Source organism: Spea bombifrons, chromosome 3, assembly GCF_027358695.1.
Source record: "Spea bombifrons isolate aSpeBom1 chromosome 3, aSpeBom1.2.pri, whole genome shotgun sequence".
NCBI classification, from domain to species: domain Eukaryota; kingdom Metazoa; phylum Chordata; class Amphibia; order Anura; family Pelobatidae; genus Spea; species Spea bombifrons.
In genome coordinates this window covers 103,954,925-103,980,760 of record NC_071089.1, presented here as the reverse complement: position 1 = coordinate 103,980,760, position 25,836 = coordinate 103,954,925, and the positions used below count along the sequence as shown (strand labels likewise).

General features: G+C 38.5%; 1 protein-coding gene across 1 annotated transcript in view; it reads right to left on the bottom strand.

The window, feature by feature from the left end:
• LOC128482950 (kyphoscoliosis peptidase-like) overlaps positions 1–12,082 on the bottom strand; it is a 34,815-nt gene extending 22,733 nt beyond the window's left edge. Inside the window, exons 1-11 of the mRNA XM_053458946.1 lie at positions 11,924–12,082; positions 8,070–8,123; positions 5,012–5,062; positions 3,631–3,696; positions 3,506–3,544; positions 3,239–3,292; positions 2,703–2,771; positions 1,313–1,363; positions 953–1,018; positions 828–866; positions 222–293 (exon numbers count right to left, since the gene is read on the bottom strand). Of these exons, the coding sequence (XP_053314921.1) occupies positions 222–293; positions 828–866; positions 953–1,018; positions 1,313–1,363; positions 2,703–2,771; positions 3,239–3,292; positions 3,506–3,544; positions 3,631–3,696; positions 5,012–5,062; positions 8,070–8,123; positions 11,924–12,020 (658 nt within the window). The 5' untranslated portion in view covers positions 12,021–12,082. The remainder of the gene's footprint in view (positions 1–221; positions 294–827; positions 867–952; positions 1,019–1,312; positions 1,364–2,702; positions 2,772–3,238; positions 3,293–3,505; positions 3,545–3,630; positions 3,697–5,011; positions 5,063–8,069; positions 8,124–11,923) is intronic.
• Positions 12,083–25,836: the final 13,754 nt, after the last annotated feature.

Sequence of the window (25,836 nt, the reverse complement as noted above, 5' to 3'; positions counted from 1 at the left end):
GTAATGTTCAAGTGTGCGTTGTCTGCTAACCTGTCTAAAGAAAGCATGAGGCACACTCACTCCAGTCCAATGGAAGAATTCAGCTCTCCGATGCTGATGCAGCTTAATCACAAAGCATCATGTGCCAAAAGATGTTACATGGCACAGTAGTAAACAATATGTTGAAATGAGCAATACGGTTGTTTTAATACTAAAGGAACAAGATAAAATGGTTTTCTTACTGAAGGTAGGACCGTATGTGTCTTTTTGCTTCTTTGTCTTCTTATAAGCATTTTCATCCTTGTGTACTTCAACTAACACAAGAAAACAAGTTTGGAATTTATATTTTATCGAACATTGTTTGGTTTATGTATGCATTTATGTAACATATTTCAAATTAGCAGAGAGCAAGACACAAAAATGAAGCTTTTATGGAATCACTTGATTAATAATAGGTTATAATTCAAAATTATTGCATGTACTAGGACATTGTTTTATTGGGAAAGTTCTACTTTTCATTCAGATATATCAATACAATGTCAGATATACATGTATATATATATATATATATATATATATATATATATATACAGCAACTAAAGTTGATGCACTCAGCGGGTCTTCTTTTTATAAAATGTATTGACATGGTGAACGTCCAAGCTTTCGGCTCTCAATGAGCCTTTCTCAAGAACGTATATATATATATATATATATATATATATATATATATATATATACATATATATACACACACACATATATATATTTGCAACGTAACATCAATGGTCAGAAACTGTTTACGTCCAATATCATATTTTTCAATGCATTTTTTATTTCATTCAACTCACCCTCTTTCCACTCCTTTCCCTTTTCGTCATCCTGGAAACCTTTAACAGAAGGAAGACATTATGTATATCAGTAAAAAGATAAGTAGGAGGGAAGGAACATATTGCACCCTCTTTTATAACATTACCTTCGTTAGTGACTGCAAACTTTGTAGCCTTGCCTTTGGAATGTCTGGCGAAATCTTCCTCGCTATCTACAACAGAAACGATCACCATGATAAATGGTATGAGAGATGGATATTTTGCATGCTAGAGTATTACTCCTTCATTGTTCTGACACAACCAACTTAACATGGGATTTAAAACTGGACTTAGTCTGGGATATATGTATCAGCACTGTAACCATACTTTTGAAATATGAAGCAAATAATTCAACCACAACACTTGGAAAATAAAAGGACCTTTTAAAAACGAATATGACAAAGTAAATAAACTTTTATAAATTAAATGGTGCATAATTTCCTTACTGAAGTCTGGAGAAGGCTTACCTTCTTGGGTTTTTCTTTTCAGTCCAGCGTTAGCATCTTTCTCTACATGAACTAAATCGAGAAAACAAGACTATAAATGACATTTCATGCCTCGTGCAAACATTTTAATGGAACAGATCCAGTTTTTAATGAGTTCAAACAGCAGAAGTCTAAGTTTGATGAATGCACCAATATTTTGCAGAGCACAGTAGCTCTGGAATTACGTATATGTCACCTCCATTTTTAACTGATAACAAGCATTTTATAGTACAAAATTAAGGGATGTACCATTTTAACAAAAATCTGGCACTATTGTTAATTGATAATCTTGTTAATTAAATTCTAAAAAACATATGGAAACATGACAGACTCACTCGCCGTGAGGGTGATCTGACCAGCCAAGGCCCAAGGAGTGCCACACTGTCACTAGTTTGTTTTCTAAGTACCAACTAAATGGTCAAAGATTAGTTACTGCTTTGAATCTTTCATTAAAGATATAGCGCTTTATAAATTGCAAGACGTTATGATTCATTTATTGTATATTTATGTAATGCTAATTGATTACAGTGACAAAAGCATGCTGAAATATAACTAATAGACAACAAGAAATGGTATAATAAATTTGTCAGAATTTGGTTTAACAATAAATAAATAAATAAATAAATAAATAAAAATGGGCTGATCAGTCTTAAATGCCCGGGCCTATTTTTTGTCCCAGTCCGGGCCTGGCTCCTACCATTGTTAAAGCAGTCATTCCATTTTGGAGAAGCCATCACTCTGTAAGCCTAAGTCATATCTTAAACACCTTTTATTTTTTAGAAATATTGTTTAGAGTGAGGAGCTAAGTGCCAAGATGTTGCACTTTCGTAGCAAAACAATGTATGGCATCGTGCAGCCACCTTTACTGGTGATAATCAATCCTACATATACTAAAATAATAATAATTTCCAGAATGTCTCAGGAATCCACGTGGGTTGGTAATGGTGCTCTCTCACCATCACTCCAATAATGGAGTGTACATTGTGTAAGCTTGCCAGCATACTGACAACTTCTGTATATAATTTGATAATATTCAACTGCTTTATGCCAGAAATCTAAAATAAGAGCAAAAAGGTTTTTTTTATTATTAATGTCATTTGTTTTATGTAATATCAACACTTTTCAGAGTCTTTAACAATTGAGAGATAATCACATTCACAATCCTAATAGAACTACAGATGGAGGGCATGGTGAGACCTGAATGCTGGTCATTACTTTCTTATTGTTCAGTCCGGTTGTTGTTCTACAAGTACTATGAAGAAATATTTTATTCTGGCGTAATTGTGCTCCTTTTGTACAGCATTGTGTGGGGAAAAACACTTGTACCATTAACTAGTGCTAGGCATTTTTTGTTTTCCAACCTTTTTCCTACCTTTGTTATTGAAAGATAAGTTGTTTTTTTTGGCCTTAGGAATATCCCGGGTATTCCCTCTTTGACCTGCTAGAGACATTATATCATGGTTAGGCTAATCATTAATCAGGACTGCTTAGCCCTAGAGACCGCTACCAGATCCAACCCCTTATACCCAAACCCAGTAATAACAACAAGAGCCATTAATGTGGGTAAGGGCATTGGCCACAGCTTTATTAACACATACCAGCATAACAATATGTAACGAACCTAACCTTATAACAACCCGCCAGCTGCTAGCCATTAGGTGAGCCTGTCCTTGGGATCCAGGCAGGAAAAAGGTAAGAGTACCCTTGCCATCACCTTTAAAACTCTCACCCGCAACATTGTTGCACCTGCTTAGCCAATGGTGACCCTGCAATTAACCCTATATTGCGGACTAGGCCAGCAGTCATATTCCCCCTTTCCTAAAGTTCCAGGGGGCCCCTGGATTAAAAGGAATTAGTATTTAGGTTTATGGAAGGGTAATAGAGCACAATTTAAAATTGATTACTCACTGCCATCACGCTGACCTTCCTCCGGGTCAACTTCCTTGTCATCTTCTTTCAGACCTGCAGATAAAGGCAGGTAAGTAGAAAGCATGGAACAAGAATTTAAATGAACTAATGCAAAAATGATATGTCTGGATTTTGCGTAATGATTCCATCATATGTATATGTATATATATATATATATATATATATATATATGTGTGTGTGTGTGTGTATATATATTTACATCCAATATCATATTTTTCAATGCATTTTTTATTTCATTCAACTCACCCTCTTTCCACTCCTTTCCCTTTTCGTCATCCTGGAAACCTTTAACAGAAGGAAGACATTATGTATATCAGTAAAAAGATAAGTAGGAGGGAAGGAACATATTGCACCCTCTTTTATAACATTACCTTCGTTAGTGACTGCAAACTTTGTAGCCTTGCCTTTGGAATGTCTGGCGAAATCTTCCTCGCTATCTGCAACAGAAACGATCACCATGATAAATGGTATGAGAGATGGATATTTTGCATGCTAGAGTATTACTCCTTCATTGTTCTGACACAACCAATTTAACATGGGATTTAAAACTGGCCTTAGTCTCGGATTGAGTGTTCATATCCCATTTTGATGGATAAGTAATGGTTGAATTCTACGTTACATTTAACGTATTGGCTCGGATATAGGCCGCCCCCGTATATAGGCCGCACCCTAAAAGTTTGGTGCTTTTTTAAAGAAAATTTTTTTATAGACATGCTGCCACTCTGTCCCCCCTGAGATATGCTGCCACTCTGTCCTCCCCCCCGAGATATGCTGCCACTCTGTCCCCTCCGAGATATGCTGCCACTCTGTCCCCCCCGAGATATGCTGCCACTGCCCCCCCAGATATGTTGCCACTGTCCTCCCCCCCGAGATATGCTGCCACTGTCCTCCTTCTCCCCCCCGAGATATGCTGCCACGGTCCTCCTTCTTCCCCCGAGATATGCTGCCACTGTCCTCCTCCTCCTCCCCCCTGAGATATGCTGCCACTGTCCCCCCCCCGAGATATGCTGCCACTCTGTCCCCCCCGACTTACCAGAGCAGAATCCCGGGTGTCTTGCGGGGCCGGCGGGGGACATCTACGCAATACGCGTATACAACTTCCGGTGCCGGGACTCAGCGGATGTGCCGGCACCGGAAGTTGTATAGGCGTATTGCGTAGATGTCCCCCGCCAGCCCCGCAAGACACCCGGGAGTCTGCTCTGGTAAGTCTTGGGGCAGAGGTAAAACGCATCGTGCGGACGGTCACCGGCTGCGGCGATGCAAGCGTAAACAACCTCCGCTGCCGGCACGTCTGCACGATGTGCTTTAACAATCTCCCTTGCCAGGACTCCCCCCGTGGGAATTCCCGGCAAGGGAGGTTGTTAAAGCACATCGTACAGACGTGCTGGCAGCGGAGGCTGTTTACGTGCATCGCCGCTGTCGGTGAACGTCTGCACGATGCGCTTAGACAATCTCCCGTGCCAGCACTCCCCCCGTATCCTAACCCTGCGTGTCCCGGGCGTCGGGCGCTAGACCCCGAATATAGGCCACACCCCCACTTTAAAGACTTAAAGTGGGGGGAAAAGTGCGGCCTATATTCGAGCCAATACGGTATATATATATGTATCAGCAATGTAACCATACTTTTGAAATGTGAAGCAAATAATAATTCAACCACAACACTTGGAAAATGAAAGGATCTTTTAAAAACAAATATTACAAAGTAAATTAAATGGTACATAATTTCCTTACTGAAGTCTGGAGAAGGCTTACCTTCTTGGGTTTTTCTTTTCAGTCCAGCGTTAGCATCTTTCTCTACATGAACTAAATCGAGAAAACAGGACTATAAATGACATTTCATGCCTCGTGCAAACATTTTAATGGAACAGATCCAGTTTTTAATGAGTTCAAACAGCGGGAGCCTAAGTTGGATGCACCAATATTTTGCAGAGCAGAGTAGCTCTGGAATTACGTATATGTCACCTCCATTTTTAACTGATAACAAGCATTTTATAGTACAAAATTAAGGGATGTACCATTTTAACAAAAATCTGGCACTATTGTTAATTGATAATCTTGTTAATTAAATTCTGAAGAACATTTGCAAACATGTCAGTAGTAAGTTGAAGAAGCAAACCTAGTTTTGAGGGATTGTTTATTAATTTTTAGTGCATGCACATAAAAAGGTTTCTAACAGTATTATTAGCACCAGATGTTTTATGAAAATTTAATTTTGTGTACAAAAAAAGGAAAACATATTTGTTATATAAAAATGATGATTGGCAAATTTATATTTAATATAAATATGAACATATGGTCTGGATATTCAGTTTTTTTTTAAAGCCCCAATATATTATTTTATATAAATTGTGCTTGTGGGTGTTTATATTTTAATATTATTTTTTTATGAATCTGTAATAATAAAATGGTTTGGTGGACCCGACTTAGCATTGGCTCAAAGTCTTATGTTTCACTTTAACAATAGTAGGAATAATTCTCAACAGACATGAGTATTTTTTTATTCTAATTCCATGAAGACCCAGCAGGAGAATGCGTGGCATAACCATTAACAGAGGTCCTTGGGAGCATGTGACTTGAGTGCTACTGTTTAAGGCTGCCTTAAAAAAAATGCAAAGGTGCATGGTTTACAGTAACATTGCACATTCTAGACTATACTTCCCCATTGCTAAATATGCTCCTACCATTTTTAACCCTTACGAAAAAATTACTGCAGTTTTTCTGAAGTAATACTGCAGTTTTTTGGACATGAAAAAACTGCAATACTGCACTTTTAGTGATGTATTACTGCACATTTACTGCAGTTTTACTGCATTTGTACTTCATTGTACTGCAGTTTTACTGCAGTTATTTTTGTACGGAAGTACAAATGCAATAAAGCTGTAGCATATTGAAGTACAACTGTAGGTTTGCAATATAAAAAAAAAGTGCAGTAAGGCTAGGTTTCCATTTGGTTTTTTTTTGCTAAAAACGCCCATAAAAACGCCAATAGCGCCACCTGGCGTTTTTTTAGTGGAAAAACGCAGCAGCCAGATGTTAGCTGTTCTTCAATAGGAAATCGCAAAATGCCATTTCCACTTGGCGATTTTCTGTCTGGCGTTTTTTCAGTCCTCTTTGGCGTTTTTCTGCTTTTTTGGGCTCTGTGGCAGTTTTTCAAAATCGCAGCATGTTGACACTCTGGCGTTTTTTGCAAGGAAATCTTGGCGTTTTTCTCCAATAGAAGTCTATGGGAGAGAAAAAACGCCATGAAAAAGCCATGTGGGTTTATTGCCTTGGCGTTTTTTATGGCGTTTTCTCCACAGTTACAATGCAGAGGATGGACCCAGTATCTGTGTGTCCTACGTGAAATAGGCTGAAAACAAACAGTTTCACACAAAACAAAGTCCTGGACTGGTTCATATTGAATTTTACACCATTTGGAACAAACATGCCATTACAAACAAACATACGCGACTGGATCCTGCGTGCCAAAAGCAACAGCAAACAATTTGCACCATCATTTGGGGCCAATCTTCCCAGAGGAGCAGACATTCGGAATAAAGCATGCCTTACAAACCACAGAAAAGAGACAAAAGGGTCTACCAAGTAAATGACATCAGGAGAGGGCAGATACTTGCCATTTATCCTAATCCCTTTTAGCTGGGTGAAACTTCTAACTTGTAAAGGCTGGAAAAACTGCCTAAGGTCAAAAAAAGTAATTTCCACAGAAAGGCTAAAACGCCAGAAAAAACTCCAGAAAAAACGCCAAAACGCAGGTAAATGCAGTGGCAGTTTTCTTGGCGTTTTTCCTGGCGTTTTTCATCAAGAAAAAAACGCAGGACAAAAACCCAAGTGGAAACCTAGCCTAAATGTGCAGTAAAAGTGCAGTACAGTGAAGTACAAATGCAGTAAAAGTGCAGTAAATGTGCAGTAATACTGCAGTAAAAGTGCAGTATTGCAGTTTTTTCATGTCCAAAAAACTGCAGTATTACTTCAGAAAAACTGCAGTAATTTTTTGTAAGGGTTAAAGCACTAAGTCATATCTTAAACACCTTTTATTTTTTAGAAATATTGTTTAGAGCGAGGAGCCAAGTGCCAAGATGTTGCACTTTCTTAGCAAAACAATGTATGGCATCGTGCAGCCACCTTTACTGGTGATAATCAATCCTACATATACTAAAATAATAATAATTTCCAGAATGTCTCAGGAATCCACGTGGGTTGGTAATGGTGCTCTCTCACCATCACTCCAATAATGGAGTGTACATTGTGTAAGCTTGCCAGCATACTGACAACTTCTGTATATAATTTGATAATATTCAACTGCTTTATGCCAGAAATCTAAAATAAGAGCAAAAAGGTTTTTTTTTATTATTAATGTCATTTGTTTTATGTAATATCAACACTTTTCAGAGTCTTTAACAATTGAGAGATAATCACATTCACAATCCTAATAGAACTACAGATGGAGGGCATGGTGAGACCTGAATGCTGGTCATTACGGTACTTTCTTATCGTTCAGTCCGGTTGTGGTCTCTAGTTCTACAAGTGCTATTAAGAAATATTTTATTCTGCTCCTTTTGTACAGCATTGTGTGGGGGGAAAACATTTGTACCGTTTACTAGTGCTAGGCATTTTTTTGTTTTCCAACCTTGTTTCCTACCTTTGTTATTGAAAGATAAGTTGTTTTTTTTGCCTTAGGAATTTCCCAGGTATTCCCTCTTTGACGGAGACATTATATCATGGTTAGGCTAATCATTAATCAGGATTAAAAGGAGTTAGTATTTAGGTTTATGGAAGGGTAATAGAGCACAATTTAAAACTGATTACTCACTGCCATCACGCTGACCTTCCTCCTGGTCAACTTCCTTGTCATCTTCTTTCAGACCTGCAGATAAAGGCAGGTAAGTAGAAAGCAGGAAACAAGAATTTAAATTTCTTCTAAGGAAATGAACTAATGCAAAAATGATCTGTCTGGATTTCGCGTAATGCTATTTTGATTCCATCATACGTATTAGACTTATCTTACGAATTCCAAACATTCTGTCGTTTAAAATAATTATACACCCTGTTTCTCAAGTGTTAATTATGTAGACCTAGAGGAAATACATTTGAAAATTAGAGAGGTCCCAGGGATGACGTAGCAAAAGTTCATTCCATTTACAGTGAGTGTCCCCTATGCTATAAAAGGCACCCTATATACTTAAGCTCCTCTGGATACTGTTGTTTTGAGGGGATTAATGCACAGGGCACCCAACTGTCCGGACCTCCCAATGGTTAATCAATCTGTTTTCTTATATCTAAGCTATGCACAGCTCTTTGCTGTATGGTGATGTTTTAAAGGGCAACTACAGTGGGGCAAAAAAGTATTTAGTCAGCCACCAATTGTGCAAGTTCTCCCACTTACAAAGATGAGAAAGGCCTGTAATGTTCACCATAGGTACACTTCCACTATGAGAGACAGAATGGGGGGAAAGAATACAGGAAATCACATTGTAGGATTTCTAATGAATTCATTGGTAAATTCCTCGGAAAAATAAGTATTTGGTCACCTACAAACAAGCAAGATATCTGGCTCTCACAGACCTGTAACATCTTCTTTAAGAGTCTCCTCTGTCCTCCACTTGTTATTAATGACACCTGTTTGAACTTGTTATCAGTATAAAAGACACCCGTCCACAACCTCAAACAGTCACACTCCAAACCCCACTACGGCCAAGACCAAAGAGCTGTCGAAGGACACCAGAAACAAAATTGTAGACCTGCACCAGGCTGGGAAGACTGAATCTGCAATAGGCAAGCAGCTTGGTGTGAAGAAATCAACTGTGGGAGCAATTATTCGAAAATGGAAGACATACAGGACCACTGATAATCTCCCTCGATCTGGGGGTCCACGCAAGATCTCAAAATGATCACAAGAACGGTGAGCAAAGGTCCCAGAACCACACGGGGGGACATAGTGAATGGCCTGCAGAGAGCTGGGACCAAAGTAACAAAGGCTACCATCAGTAACACACTACGCCGCCAGGGACTCAAATCATGCAGTGCCAGACCTGTCCCCCTGCTTAAGCCAGTACATGTCCGGGCCCGTCTGAAGTTTGCTAGAGAGCATTTGGATGATCCAGAAGAGGATTGGGCGAATGTCATATGGTCAGATGAAACCAAGGTAGAACTTTTTGGTAGAAACTCAACTCGTCGTGTTTGGAGGAGAAAGAATGCTGAGTTGCATCCAAAGAACACCATACCTACGGTGAAGCATGGGAGTGGAAACATCATGCTTTGGGGCTGTTTTTCTGCAAAGGGACCAGGACGACTGATCCGTGTAAAGGAAAGAATGAATGGGGCCATGTATCGTGAGATTTTGAGTGAAAACCTCCTTCCATCAGTAAGGGCGTTGAGGATGAAACGTGGCTGGGTCTTTCAGCATGACAATGATCCCAAACACACCGCCTGGGCAACGAAGGAGTGGCTTAGTAAGAAGCATTTCAAGGTCCTGGAGTGGCCTAGCCAGTCTCCAGATCTCAACCCCATAGAAAACCTTTGGAGGGAGTTGAAAGTCCATGTTGCCCAGCGACAGCCCCAAAACATCACTGCTCTAGAGGAGATCTGCATGGAGGAATGGTCCAAAATACCAGCAACAGTGTGTGTGTGAACACCTTGTGAAGACTTACAGAAAATGTTTGACCTCTGTCATTGCCAATAAAGGGTATATAACATAGTATTGATATGAACTTTTGTTATTGACCAAATACTTATTTTCCACCATAATTTGCAAATAAAATAAAAAATCAGACAATGTGATTTATGGACTTTGTTGTCTCATTCTGTCTCTCGTAGTTGAAGTTTACCTATGGTGAAAATTACAGGCCTCTCTCATCTTTTTAAGTGTGGGAGAACTTGCACAATTGGTGGCTGACTAAATACTTTTTTGTCCCACTGTATACTTTAATATAAAATGATTATTTCTTCGGAAGAAGCCGTGTTCATTTTTTTCAATGCCTCAAAATATTTGAAAAAACAATTTATACTTTGGGATTAAAATGCCGCTCATGGTGATCGAGTCTCTGACAGCCATATCTGAGGACTAGCCACATAATGGGTAGGAGTAGCCTAGATAACAATACATGGTTTTACAGCGTGGGGTAATTGGGCAGGGAGTGGGTATGGCCAAACTCCACTTCGTTGCTCCAGAGAAAGAGGAGAGCGACCCAGAGACTCAGGGAAGCAGTGCTTTACCCAGAGACTAGGGTCAAACCTGGACAGTTCCCAGGTATGCCATTGCTTACTCATGTGTGTGTGAATGATGTGCATGGAATGTAGGAATGATAATACTAATAAAAACAATTGTATACATAGTCCTAAAATGATTTATTCTGACCAAATCTCTTCTTTTCTTGCCATCATATTATGGTGGTAATTTGTACTTTAGGTATGCACACCAACATGGTACATACTTTGAAATTCAAAAATGCTAAAACCATGAATATTATGACTCATTGATGAAACATTCTAGTAAACAGTACAGCAGTTTATAGCTAGATGAAATTGCTAGTTTCGTTTCACCCACTAATTGCATGTAATTTCCTAGTGGTAAGTAATTCATGTAATGTGTCATTAGTAATTCAGTAGTGTGTCATTAGAGCAAAAAACACATTATGCAACAATTAAAGTGGTAAACAATTATATACCTTATTTGGCAAAATTCAGATTTTAGGGAAATTTCATAAAAATCCATTAAGAATTAGAATTAATTATGTTTGGTTAGAATGAATTATGTTTGACATAACAACATCATTGATTATGAGAAGACAGGTTTATTCTGTGGTTCTTATCTAACCTCCTGGCAAAAACATTTGCTGCAGTCTCTCTTACCAAAAAAAAAACCAGTTAAATATGTGCTCTTTATATTAAATCTACTGTTCAGTATAGTTTGGTAATCTGACTTCATACATAAATAGCCATTTGTCAATTACTAAAAGATGAAGAATGATGATGTTGATATGTGCTTATTTAAAGATCTATGACATCATATGCAAGTGATCTGCAGTATTAGGCCGTGAGCAATAACAGTTATATGATCTAGCATTGCCAAAAAATATTATATTATCGTCAAAAATATATCAAGGGATGCGAGCAAGAGCGCCAATGAAGAAATGTAAAAGGAAGAAGAGAAATGTCTTTGGAAAGAAAGGAAAGTTCTATTAGGAGTAAAAGAGGAAAAAGATTGCAGTTGCAATTTAATATGTAATCAGAGAAGTGGAATCTACTATATTTTGTCTGCTTCAAATATTCTTAAAAATTATGAATTTAAATACTGATTTGTTTAAAAAAAAATCTTGTATTTTACAGTTAGTGTTTACCAGCTAAAGTCATCTGCATCTGCAAGAATTATTGAAGGTTTTTTGCCTGTTAAGAATCTGGTAGAAAGTATGCTTCCACCAAGCATTTGTTGCCCCATATTTTATACCTTCAACATCCTGGGAACTTCTGTATCTAGACACTTTTTACAGATGGAGTCACCAGATTAATAAACGCTGCAAGGTTCAGAATATCTGTTACAATTAACTATAATGAGTTCTACATTGTAGACTGACGGTGGTACGTATACCGTATTGTCAGGTTTATATGGAAGGTTACAGAACAGACAGAATAATACAGAACATGAAGCATAATGGGCTGGATACTCACACAGACAGTACACACACAGGTAGAAAGGAAGCAACGGGAAGCAGAAGATCCCGAGTAATATTCTCTGCCACAGGCTGAGCCGTTCATGTAATGCCATGGTGTATTCCAGTCCAAATGAAAGTAATGTGTATTGTTTCTTGGCTATTTATTGAGTGATCGACTACAGAAACTTTAGCGTTATACTATAGAGATGTCATATAGATATTCTGTTTCACAAGAACAACCATAACCTGGAGGTGTGCTTGTTTGAACTTTAGTTAAGGTGATTACTTCCTGGAGTTCGCTGTCATTTAACATTGTCTGATAATTGTTGTATGTTATAAAATCAGTGATTGTAAGCTTGACCTAATGTATCGCTCTGTCTTAGTTTGTCAGTTCTCGTCTTGTCGTACCCCTTGAATATATGTATTGTATGAAGCACTGCATAAATTGTTGGCGCTATATCAATAAAAGATAATAATAATAATAGGGGATCTTTATTCTAATGTTTATAACACAAGTCCTTATGGAAAACCTGTCACTTTTCCTATTCCTACATTTTATTATTCAACATATTTAATATTGTTGTAAATGCTCTCATGCGCATACAGAACACTTAATTGTACCATTTTGACATTTGGGAATTAGCCTGCCAGCAGAGAACATTACTATACTGTACATAGATGAAGTGTTTTACTCTTTAGGTAGGCTATGCAGAATGTATTAACAAGGAAAAAGAATGGAAAAGAAAGAGAAAAAGGAAATAAATAAATAAGCTACATATAAGTTTAAATGGTGAGTTTTGTCATGGGGACCTTTGTGCCCTTTAGGGATGTGTTCCAGATTGCATTGTGTAAAGGGATTTGTATCCATTCCGCCACTATTGGTCTCCACAATCTTGAAGGATTAATGTAGCCCAATCAATTAATTTGGTATTTTTTTGAAAATGGGGAAGGCGCCATCCTCCATGATGCTTATGTTAAGATAAAGTTTTCCGTCTGAAAACGTGGTCGCTTACTCCACCAAAAAAAATGAAAACTCGAAAACCTTATTTTTGGACGAATTCTCTTGGTAATTCAATTAGTAGGACTTTGAAGAGATACAAAAAATGACAGTTTTATTATTTTTATCCTTCCATAAGGAACCTGTTTCACACCATGGTTTTGCCTTAATATCTATTAAACTATATTTAGGCAGCTGGCTTTGACTCCCTTGGAAGGTTGTTACCTGGATTTCAATTCATTCAACTTTTTATGTGCAGATCCTGCACCTTGCGGGCTCGCCACAGAAAGACTTCAGTTAGCTACTATACCTGTGGTAGTGCTTCCTGATGGACTATGGCCACAGGGAGTGCTCACCCGTTAGCTATCTGACAATCACTGCCACTAATTACCCAGTCCTATATAAGGCCGCTCCCTCTTATCCTCATTGCCCTTGTGCGCTCTCGTTCCTATTTTGCTAGTAGCAGTGTCAATCTCCTGTTGTTGGTTTCGTCATAGTATCCCTTTATGTCTGTGTTCTCCTGAGTTTTGCATAAGAACGGCTCTAGGGCTATAATGAATAAAAGGGGGGTAATGAGCATCCTTGCCTGGTTCCATTTGTAATTTAGACTAAACGTGATTAAGTCCCATTTATACAGCTAAGTTTTGCTGTAGGTTTCTTGTATAGTGACTTAATCTAAATTATAAAATTCCAAACCAAATTTTTCTAGCATATGGCATAAGAAAGTCCATTCTATTCTGTCAAATGCGTTATCAGCATCTGTTGACAGCAGTATTAATTTTTGTTTTACAGAAAATTAAATTGTAATATTTTGTATATTCCTTGAAAATAAGTAAAGTCCTTTGTTGTTGGATGTATAATTCTCCAACAGTCAACGATTTGCAATGAGTTAAATAGCCTTTTCATTTTTTTAATTATTATATAATTTGCCTGAAGAGGGGTCTAGGCGAAGGTTCAGCAGTATGTTGAAATCTCTGCCCAAGACAAGCATGCCCTCTGAAAGTTTGTTGGTGGGTTTTTAAAAAAAATTAAATTAATTTTGGTTGGGTACACACACATTACCGATTTTGTATTTGTGGTGGATAGGGCTTTAGATCACTATATTAACTTATTAAATACATATATTAACTACAATTACCTTATCTTCTGTATGGAATAGAAGATCTTTTGAGACCCATTTTGTTTTGGAGTTATTGGAGCATAATGTATTTGTGCATAGTAAACATTTTCGAATTTGGGTTCATGCTATTGTTTTTGTGCATTTCCTGAAAATATGCTTCAAGTCATTGAGGTTGTCATGGTAGTGGAGCTGAACACTTAGTAGGTACCAAATTAGTTATTGTGTGTTGATTATCTGTCCGAATGTTTGTGTATACGTTGAGAGGCTGACTGGGATGAGGTAATATTGTAATCTTACTATGTAACTATGTGAGGTAATAAGGCCCCTGCTTGCTAGAGTTTACAATTTAAATGCACGCACATGAGAACGAGTTCTTAGCAACATTTAAATCTAGATAATACTATACAAAATACCTGTATCTATAACTGAGTAAATAGCTTTATATATCAGAAGGGAACTTTTGAATAGAAGCTGGTCCACTACTAGAACTGGTTTTATTTCCTTGGACCTTCCTGGACACAATCTATAAAAACATGAGAGGTATCAGAAAAAAAGATGGCCACCTAACTCACCAGTAGCTATGATATAATTGCTGGTTAATGACTGAAAATGAAAATGATTCAGTCTCAATAAACCTGCTAGCACCAGGACAACAACTTGTGAATTTCTGTAAAACACCTTATGTATCATTTGAACTAATAGAGTAGGTAGCATGGCCCTTTAACTCCTGGCGCGGAACTTGGCCTGGGGAGTCCATTGGTCTCCCCTCCCAAGAGTTAAAAGTCTGTACGAGCGATTCTATTGGTCTATTGTATTATATTTTAATGGAGAATAGAATACCCACTGAAAACAAGGGTGGACATTATGGATATGGGCTTTTTTAACCTAAATGGTATGTTACTATGGTTACTGTATGAGCATCAAGAGCTTTACTGCTCTGGATGGAGGCGATTAACACCAAGAATAGAGCAGTGAAAGCACTTCAATTTTAATATAAAAACTGGAAATTATGCAAAATAGAAAACTGTACAGCAAATGAACCTAAAGGGAAATATGTCTATATATTTTAATGATACTTCTTTCATGTTGTTTAATTATAAACAAGCTTCATATAGTGAAGAAAATTTCTCTTGAGACCTACAATTGAATTAACGCCAATTTCACATAGTTAGCCAGCAGATGGCATTGTGACAGTCTGAAAATACTGGAGAAAGCAGAGATTTGGTAACTTTGCCTCAACAGCAACCTTTTTATAAAGATTAATACAAATAAAAAGTGGCATTTATCTATTTTGTTTGGCTAATAGAAAAGTCTCAGGAGACCCTACACTCGATGATTTCTCTCTTATTTTATGTTGCTATTTCAATTTGCTGTGCAGGATATTCCTATTTAGAAATCAGACGTCTACTGTCAGCTTTATTATAAATATACAGTATATGTGACAAAAAACAGCAGTGCTGCATCAGCTATTTTTATGATTCCCACTGAAGTTATGTTCTTTCTCATAAATGGAGACATTATTGTAGCCAGAAGAAAAAAGAGAAACAGGCAGGGTGTGTCGAATTTTCCAAATTGACTGTATGGGGAACTTTCCCAACAGGAGTTGATGGGTGGTAGATGTTAAAAGAAAAAAACAGCATAATAATATGCGCCTGTCTTTTGTGCGTATATTGCATATACTGAAATAGTTCTAGCCAGTAGCCAGACTGACCAAGCTCATCAAAAGGAAAGGAGTGTGGGCTGGGACCGAGCTTCCTAAAGTACCTTTTCACTTAGACATGGATGCATGTAAGGACATTATTTTGTGGTTGACTCCGGCTCTATGAGCTGGGCCTTGGACCTGGCCCCAGGGCTGTCTCCAGGGCCGGAGTGCCCAACTGGGATACCGGGAAATTTCCCGGTGGGCCGGTCGGTCCGTGGGTGTGGGCGGCCGGCAGACCAACACTCAAAACAGCCGCTAAGCAGCTGCGAGCGCAATTGAAAGCGGCAGCCGGGCCGCCTTCTTCGGTCGCCGGCACCTCATGAAGTTAAAGGGGCATATAGGGGTATAAGGCATTTCTGGAGGCAGAGTGGCATATAGGAGGGTATAAGGCATATCAGGGAGGCAGAGTAGCATATAGGGGGTATAAGGCATTTCTGGGGGCAGATGTGCATAACTGGTGGGGCAGGTTGGGAAATAAAAGGAAATAAAAACAAAAAATTCTCAATCATAGCTTTTATAAAATATGAAAAAATTGTTTTCATGAATTAATAAAGAAATAAAAGTTTCTTACAAGAATATTGTGAAGAATAATGTGATCGCTGTTTTGTTCCACTGAATAAAATGGAAAATTTTCATCTAAAAAATTTGCTTTCTGGCATTTGAAAGCAAATAATGTGATAAAAATAATGTTTTATAGTTATTTATACGGCAAATAGTGTGACTCGGGTATGTATAAGGGGTGCGTGTGGGTACAAGAGCCCGACCGCGAGATAAACTATATGGGGCTGGTCTCCAAATGTTTCCAGGGCTGCTTTTCATTCCCAGTCCATCCCTGGCTGTCTCTGTCCCCAGGTCAGCTCGAACCATGCCAGTGTCAACTCACTCTTTAGAATGGGTGTTGTATCCAATGGAAGATGCATGGTTCCATCATCCTGGGCCAACTCAATAGGCAGAAGTTGCAGTTCACTGATCTCTTTGGCTTATGCTCTTACTCTCGTTTCAAACAAAGTACTGTAAGTACTAGTACCACCTGAAAAACATACCAGCCTGGAATCTGTTTAACAGTTTTGGCTGTGGCAACATTTTTAGTAGTTTGGTCTTTATGATTGAAGTAAAAAAATGCATCTCAGAGCACCTACTTTAGTATGCATTCATATTTACTGAGGAACAGGTAAATTGACACCCCGCAGCATGTATAACTGTGCTATAGAGAAGAAAGCATCTTTCCTTAAGATAAATAAGTAATTTACAGTAGATTACGCAGCGTTTGATCTGGGTGATCTAGAGAGACCAGAACGAGAATGAGAGCCCTAATCCACTGATCACGCCAGCGGCCCGCTGTCACAGCAGGGATTATGAGTGATAGCTGAGGTCAGACTCAGAGAACACTCTGATCCCCATATGAGCTACAGTTTCCTTATTTATTTCATCTCACAAACCTGCATTTTCTTTATACATGACAGGGATGTAGCTTGATCTATGGCCCTCGGTTTTTCACTGGACTTCAACTCTCATCATTCTCAGTCAACTGACAGATAAAGATAATATGAGTTATAGTCTAACAGCTCAAATTATGTTATTCTTACTGAAAGTACCGCAATACTTTACATAGTGAAGTCTTTAATATGCAAGCTGCAGTTGAGCAAGGTGTGCACAGTGTTATGTGGTAGCGAGTAAAGCTTTAATTAGGGATGAGATTTGTTGAATATGTCCAAAGAGACGGTCCGGGTCTGTTATAGAGGTTACTGCACCATGGTGTACACCAATGTATTGCTTGTAAAATGCAGGCCTTTGTCATAACTTTTATCAGCTATTGTTAGCAAATATTTTCACATAGCAAGAGCCTTACCATAAGGTAGTTGCTATGATTCCTAGACTTGTTATATAAATTTTTACTTACATTGTATTCAGTGACGCAAATGACACATCAGGCCATCAGGACCTCTCCCTCTTCTAGGGGTGGTTAAATATGGAGGTTGGGGTAGCCATGTGTGGAGCTTTCACCCAGAGACTCCAAGTCAAACCCAGAGAGTTGCAGGTATTCTGATGCTTAAGTTATTACCATATTAACTTTTCCATACATTCATATGGTGGCAAAAGGTTGTCTGAGACTAACCCCTTCCTTACACAGCCAGCCCCACCTCTATACATGGTTAGCCCTCTCCCTTCATGAAACCACTCACTTGTACAGACTTTTAAAATCATGGTCCAGCCACTTGGCCAGCAGAGACCACTGGTCTCACTGCTCCAACAGTTAAAGGTCCGTACAAGCAACTTTATTGGTCATTTGTACATACTTTTAACTGTTGGAGCAGGGAGACCAGTGGTCTCTGTCAGCCAAGTTGCACCAGGTTAACCTCTGACAGCGAACCTACGGATTTCCGCTCCAGTTATCTACGCAGCATCGCAGGGGTTAACGGTAGCGGAAATCTGTAGGTTCGCCATCAGGAGTTAAAAAGGCCATGCGAGTGAGCCAATTGGTTCCAATTGGTTGATGCCAGAGGAGGACCCTGCAGGCGACCAATAGAGTAGTTCGCACAGCCCCTTAACCCCTGAAGGCGAACCTACGGATTTCCGCTTCCGTCAACCCCTGCGACACTGAGTAGATAAGGTAGGCTAGATGAGGAAGGGACCAGGGAGATTAGTAGAAGAAGATGCACACGAAGATTCTTCGTGTTGTGTGTCTTCGTGTACGTTTTACCGCCGCTATCTTTGCTTCTTCGTTTCTTCGGGACGAACAACGAAAGCGCTCTCTTCGTGTTCGTTTTCATGTTCGCCCGAATACGAATGCACAAGTCTACTAGAACCATGTGCTCCTCTGCATGTATCAGATCTTAGTGTATCCAGGACGTCGATCAGCAAGTAAGGATCCTAAACCTGTACAATACAGACTACGGACTTAAACCAGAGGACCTGATTTGCGTTATAATATGCATGCTAAATTTGGAGTTGCAAGTTACAAGTTATCTTTGTGTACAGGTGATGTTATTGTGTACTCGTGTATAATACACCCTATACACTCTACACATGTCTAGAAGGAAAAACTGTAAGTATTGTATGTGGAATTTCCCTGAAGCCCTGCAGGGGCTAATTTGAAATTGGCTTTGGTAGTTTGAAATTATTTTCGGCTGCGGTCTGTACTTTCTTGAGCTCGGGATCTGGAGACATTCCTCTCTTTCAATTCCCATTGGTGAAAAGGTTGACACTTTCACTAATTAGAGCAGCTGTGAGATTAATGACATACCTGCTACATGCATCAGCACCCAAGGATCATATCACCACTCCCTGTGGTTATGTACTGTATAAATGTGCAAGGCTTTTTATATAGATCTGTAAATATAAATATTTACATTTATACCTATATTCTGTTAAGGCATTTTGGCAGGTCTTCTCACGTTCTTTGATCAGTTTAAGACGTGAAGTATTAAAACTGATGTTCCACCTACACTGCTGATTTTAACATTTTTGTTAGTAAATGCATCAGAAACATGATTCTCAGTACTCAGCAAATTATATAGGTGGAAAGGAGAACACCTATTGCTATCCTAGCATTGTTTTCTGTAGTATCACCATCTGCAAGGCACGGTACAAGACTCACTGGGTGAGTATATCCATTTTTTTTTACATACTTTTCATTATCATACCTCCCAACATTTCACGTGTCTTGGGACACCTTTGTTGGGGGTGATGATGGAGGTGGGGAGGGACAGAACTGCCCTCCTACCTTACTCAAAGAACCACGTTGAGGATGTCAGCTCCAGATGATCACCAGGAGGCCACATGGGAAGACATGCAGTAGTATCACATAACGTGCATTATGTGACCCTGAAAAAGTAGGGAGACAGCAGTTAAGTAGTGGGGGATGCACTCAATTGCCATTAACCCTTGGCTTATGCTTGCTATGCAGACCTCCACCAATTTTACAGCTCTCTGGACAGGTGAGGGTAGGTCAACAGAGCCATCCAACCATCCATGATCCCTACTGCTCGCAAAAGTGGGACAATGTGACAGCTCGGTGGGACAGTCTTGTGGAAAATTAGATGTTATGAGGTTTGGATTATATGCCACTAGGGTGACCACATCAGCCATGATGTATATGCAGTATATGCAGTATATAGGATGTATAAACTCATGGAAGACAATCAGCACAAAAAATCTTATTCTCGCTTAAAATTCGGTTGCATTATTATATGCTGTAAATAGTGTTTAGGGGGAAGAGTTCCTAAAACATGCAGATGAGCTACTAATACGATGTATAAACATTATTTAAACACATCCTTAAATCTCAACATGGTGGAAATTCATTGTTTACCTTTTTCTCATATTAGTGTCTTAAATGTCTAAAAATATTTCAATGACATCAATATACAAATATATTCATATGTTAACTTTTTCAATCTATTTAATAATGACATATACATGAATCTGTAATTTATTTTGATGTATAGATTATTTTAGGACTGTTTCATCTGGGCTTCTCCTCAAGTAAACAGTACTATATAAAGCTCAGCTGAAAACTTGGTTCCTGTGATACATCATGATTAATTTGCCTGTGTTTAAGCTCCCCATAGAGAAATCAAATGGTGGTCAGATCTTAAAATACTGCACGAGCCAATAGGAAAGCACAACATCATCGAGAAGAAACAGCACGGTCGGATCCAAACAGCTTCTCTGTTGGAAGCTGATGCTGAATTACTGCTTTTAGTTGCATCTCTTTTGTTTTTGGACAAAGACTGCCAAATTAAGTATGTCATTTTCTGTCCTTGCGTGCAGCGCCATGTGGCTCCTAAATTGCCTTTAAGTAAACAATAGCCTTGCATCTCCACAGTAATGTTGTATTATGAGACATCTTTTATTCCTTTGAAGAAAACGGCTACATAGCAGACTTGCTTAAAACAGACAAAGTTGTTAACCATAGAAAGAAACAACGCAAATTTGGTAAAGATGATACCTTTATTGGCTAAATGACATATAATGAATTGCGAACCATTATGTGTGAGTTAACCAATAAAGGTATCGTCTATACTAAATTTGCTTGAAACAGACGTATTACATTAGAAATAGTGTTACTTTTTAGCAGAAAAGAAATCCTGGCAATGATTCTTAAACTTTCTGTCCCAACCTTTACAAAAAAATGTTTAGACCCCAATGTGATGATGATTGCACATCTATGGAGGCCTGCTCAAGATCAATTGGAATTAGTCCAAGAGTTCTTTGGAACCACTGTTAAACACACTGTGCACCCCTCCTTTGTATTTTAAGACAGATCTAATCTGGAGGAGAATGAATTAACCCCTCAAGAAAATGCATGATGTTCTTCAACCGCTATGTGGCATACAATGGTTCACCAGCAAATCTCCGTGCTTCTGAAAAGTTGATCAGGGCTAACAACAGCTTTGAGGATACAGAAGCCGATTGAAGTAATGATCTGTCTTAAAGATAGGGTCCCCAACATTTGCTAAATATTAGCTGAGTTTCTTCATATAACTCCAATTTAGACACACATTGATGCTATTTCATATTCAGTATGGAATAATAGTCTGGAGATTCTAAATATATGTGGAGCTCAACAGAAGGTGCGAAGACCTTCAACAGAATCATTTGCAGGGGAGTTCCAATATTTTATCCTTTACAACTGCTATATTAAACCGTTTTACTTTAGTTCTATTCAACATACAGAAAAAAAGGACATTTGTCAAAAAAATGTAATACATGACTGAGCTCAAACATTTTCTTTCTATGTGTGTTCACCTATAGCAATTTACTTGAAATTTAAATATAAAAATATTTATTACATGCATATGATAAAATGTCACAGCTGTACCGTAACATCTTTTTTTTCTAAAAGTATAATAATGGTGCAGGATCAAAAAGGCCTTCTTTGTAGACATTTTTCCAACCAAGTACATATTGTAAACACAGTCTAACTGAAACAGGGCAACATATTATCTCATATTGATTTTTAATTTTCATTCTATTTTTCGTAAATACAAAAGTGCTCATCTTGAGTGAAACATGTTTTGAAGGATCAAGAACATTAACTATTTCGTTACCCTCGGATACACAACACTTTACATAAATGCATAAAGGACAAGGCTTACAGACATGAAATCATTGCCCGAGACATGACAGACACATGTCCCGAAATGTTTGAACAGGTTCATATATTCATTTAGATACAGAATACAAAGTTAAGCACAGGCCTCTGAGATGCTACACTTACTGAGGATCAGACTTTATCCTTTCTAAATCCAGTCCATGTCGGACTGGAAGGAATCGGGGATAACTTGAAACATGAACTCATCACACAAAGAAAATCATTTCTTTAAAATGTCAGAAAGTAGTGTTAACCGTCCTAAGAAGATAAATAGAATGAATTACCATGTAGGTTTCTTAAATTAAATTTTCTTCCCCATTTAAGGCCATTAGGTGCATATGGACACCAGTGTCCGGAGGATTGAAAGGTACTAGAGAAGGGAAGCAGGTGGGGTGTTTATGTTTATAGGAAACTGACAGATCTTGACCTATCTCAGTGCCATCTGGAATGAAGATGTCAGGTCATGCATTCTGCTTTGAGCAATGAGTAACTGAGCACCGAGGAAAGTCATACTCTTCAGTCTGTCATCTGTGCGGGGGCAGGAAGGGATGAGAGCTCTGTATGCGGATACCTTAGGTGTTAATCCCCATGTCAGCAACGTGAGACCTCATGGATAGGAACCGTGTACCTGACCTCAGCAGTTGGACTGAGAAGAGAAAAGCTCTGGTGATGAGCTTGAAGTGAAGATCTGATTAATTAGCTCTTCTTTCCTAGAAAAAAGGACCTGAAGACCTCTATTTGTGGAAAATATGGTTTGTCTGTGCTATAACGTGTAGTATATGTGTATTAATAAAATAATAACATCAAAGCGATTTGTTTAAATACCCATCTTACATCAGGCTGAAAGGTAGGGTGTGACTACATTAGAGGTGTTCATGCCCTTTATTCCATAAGTACAATATAGCACAATGCTTATTACAGAAATCCAGAAAACACTGTGTGATATGCCTGGATTATACCTCACTGTGCCAACACAAACTTTACCACCGTAATCTATTTAGCATTTAAATATAGTGAATGTATTTATAAACTGTGAGTTTTGGCTTATCTAACCTATGGAATGGAAGCTTGCAGGAGTATGGCCTAATTTACTTCAGGACAGACCCAAGTAGTACAAATGTTAATTATCTGCTTTAAAATTCAATGTCTCTGCAGCACTATGTATTAACATGTTTGTGTTATTGTTAATTTTGTATACTGACAACTCTCTCTCTCGCCCTTGAAGTCCTCTTGCACTTTCTACCTTTTAGTGACAATACTATTTGTCCCCCCAAAATGACCCACCGGTGTATGACAGGCTGTAGAAGCTGAGACCCTTGTTGGCATATCTGTCACAAAAGGTTTCAGAGATTTATGTCCAAGAGAAAATAATGCAGTATCTCACAAAAGTGAGTACACCCCTCACATTTTTGTAAATATTTTATTAGATCTTTTCATGTGACAACACTGAAGAAATGATACCCTGCTACAATGTACAGTAGTGAGTGTACAGCCTGTATAATAGTGTTAATTTGCTGTTCCCTTAAAAAATAACTCAACACAGAGCCATTAATGTCTAAACCTTGGCAACAAAAGTGAGTACACCTCTAAGTGGAAATGTCTAAATTGGTCCCCAATTAGACATTTTTCCTCCCCGGTGTCTTGTGACTCATTAGGGTTACAAGGTCTCAGGTGTGAATGGGGAGCAGGTATGGGAAATGTGGTGTTATCGCTCTCACACTCTCTCATACTGGTCACTGGAAGTTCAACCTGGCACCTCATGGCAAAAAACTCTCCGGGGATCTGAAAAAAAGAATTGTTGCTCTACATAAAGATGGCCTAGGCTATAAGAAGATTGCCAAGACCCTGAAACTGAGCACAGACCTCGCCATGGTGGACCAAAGAAGGCAGGGGTCGTCTTGGAGGTTTGTTTGGGGTCTTTAACATGTTGGAATACTGCCCTGCGTCCCAGTTTCCAAAGGGAGGGGATCAAGCTCTGCTTCGGTATGTCACAGTACATGTTGGCATTCATGGTTCCCTCAATGAACTGTAGCTCCCCAGTGCCGGCAGCACTTATGCAGGCCCAGACTGCTCTGGTGAACTCCATGCCCAAGAGGTTTAAGGCAGTGCTGGAAAATAATGGTGACCACACTAAATATTGACACTGTGGGCCCAATTTGGACATTTCCACTTAGGGGTGTACTCACTTTTGTTGCCAAGGTTTAGACATTAATGGCTGTGTGTTGAGTTATTTTTATGGTCCCGTTTTTGTGCCTTCATACGAATTGCTGAATTTGCCAAAATTCGGTAAATCTAGTTATCAGTTCTAAAAAAAGTCTAGTTATCAGTTCTAAAAGAGAAAGGTTTGTTAGTGTGAGAAGTGGTGGAATATTAAGATGTCATGGAAGGCATTGAATAGTGTAACCCAAGTAAGAGATATACAGTGCAGCTCAATGCCTTAGGATTCCTAGAATACAAAGTTTATTCAGGCATGTGATATCCGGCTCTAGGCACAGCGGACATTTTTCAACCTTGATTACTAGGTTAAAAGGTACTTGACTGTTTATACAACATCATTTAACCTGGAATTTGCACTGCAAAGGGGTCCATATATATTTCTTGTCAGACGCTTAGTAAATGCATAGTTGCATTGTTTTCATGCCGTGGACAGGGGCAGATACTCCATAGGGTGAACCAGCATACTTCCCAACATTTTATATGGAGCAGTTGTTTTAGGAGTTCCCGACAGTAGGGCTTTATTTTGAATTTGTATGTGACTATGTGAGATTTCATTGCAGTTTATGTATTTTATTTACACAATGTATTTATAGATATACAGTACTTCTTGCAGACTACATGCACATTATTAGCACATTTAAGGCTGTTAAACCCAATGTTACCCACCAAACATTCTGAGCTCCTATAACAGAGGGACACCATTAAAGGAAAGAGGTGCAGCGGGTCAGTGTAGGGGGACTGTCCCAACATAATGGGGATAATTGGTGCAGGAATATTTTAAAGATCTTGGGCAGTTGGGAGTTATGCTACCTAGACATGTACCAAGACAACCAGATTAATAGGGGTTCAGAGTGCAGCAAAGAGGTAGGTTTTTAATGGTAGCCCAGCTACTCGTTCAAATTGTCCACCTACATTTTACATTTGTTCATTTAAACAATACCTAGTACTCGAGGGGACTTGAAAGATATCAGTGGGTAATTAAGGGTCAATTTGTTTAATTTCTTCTGTGACCGGTTGAGTGAACAGTCCGCTCTAATAAAATGTATTGAAATGTTAGGAGTAAAATGACTCCTCGATGAGCTGCAATACCTTTTTACTATAATTTTGAACAATAACTCAAGCTTCTCATTCATTTTTTATTTAGTGGAGTTTATGGAGAGAAAGTTTCATTGCAATGAGACAGCCTTGATCCCTATAAAATTGTTACACAAGGGGATTAAGAGACGAGATTCACTGATGAAACTTCTCTCGTTATCATTGCTTTGAAATTTTCATAAATGAATGATGGTCAGAATAGCTCCACCGTTTCCAGTCCCATAATTGTGCTCATTATGAGGGTAGATCCAAAAGAAAAGACACTTAGTCCTTAAGAATAATAGAAATAATTCATCTTTATTTCCCAGGTTAGTAATACTTCTAGATGCAGGTTCTAATAATGGATTCGGGCCAATATCATCAACCTCAGAACTTTTGGAATTAGTTGAGGAGGCTCCTGGTTATGGAAAGACAGTAACATTCCAACAAGGTCTGATATCGAATCATATAAATTATCAATTCAAGATGGAAAAAATATTGTTTTATTATAACTAAGCAAACAATGCAACAGAACACAATTTGGGACCCTTGGGTAACTGCAAATTATATCTTGAATTATGTATGATTTAATAGATCCAGATGGGAGCACGCCTTTTCCCTCATTATCTAATGCTCCATTAAATTTATTCTAATTATAGTTAAACTGGTTTGTACCTAATAAGAAATGGAATTATGTGTAAGATAAAGATAAACACAATGAA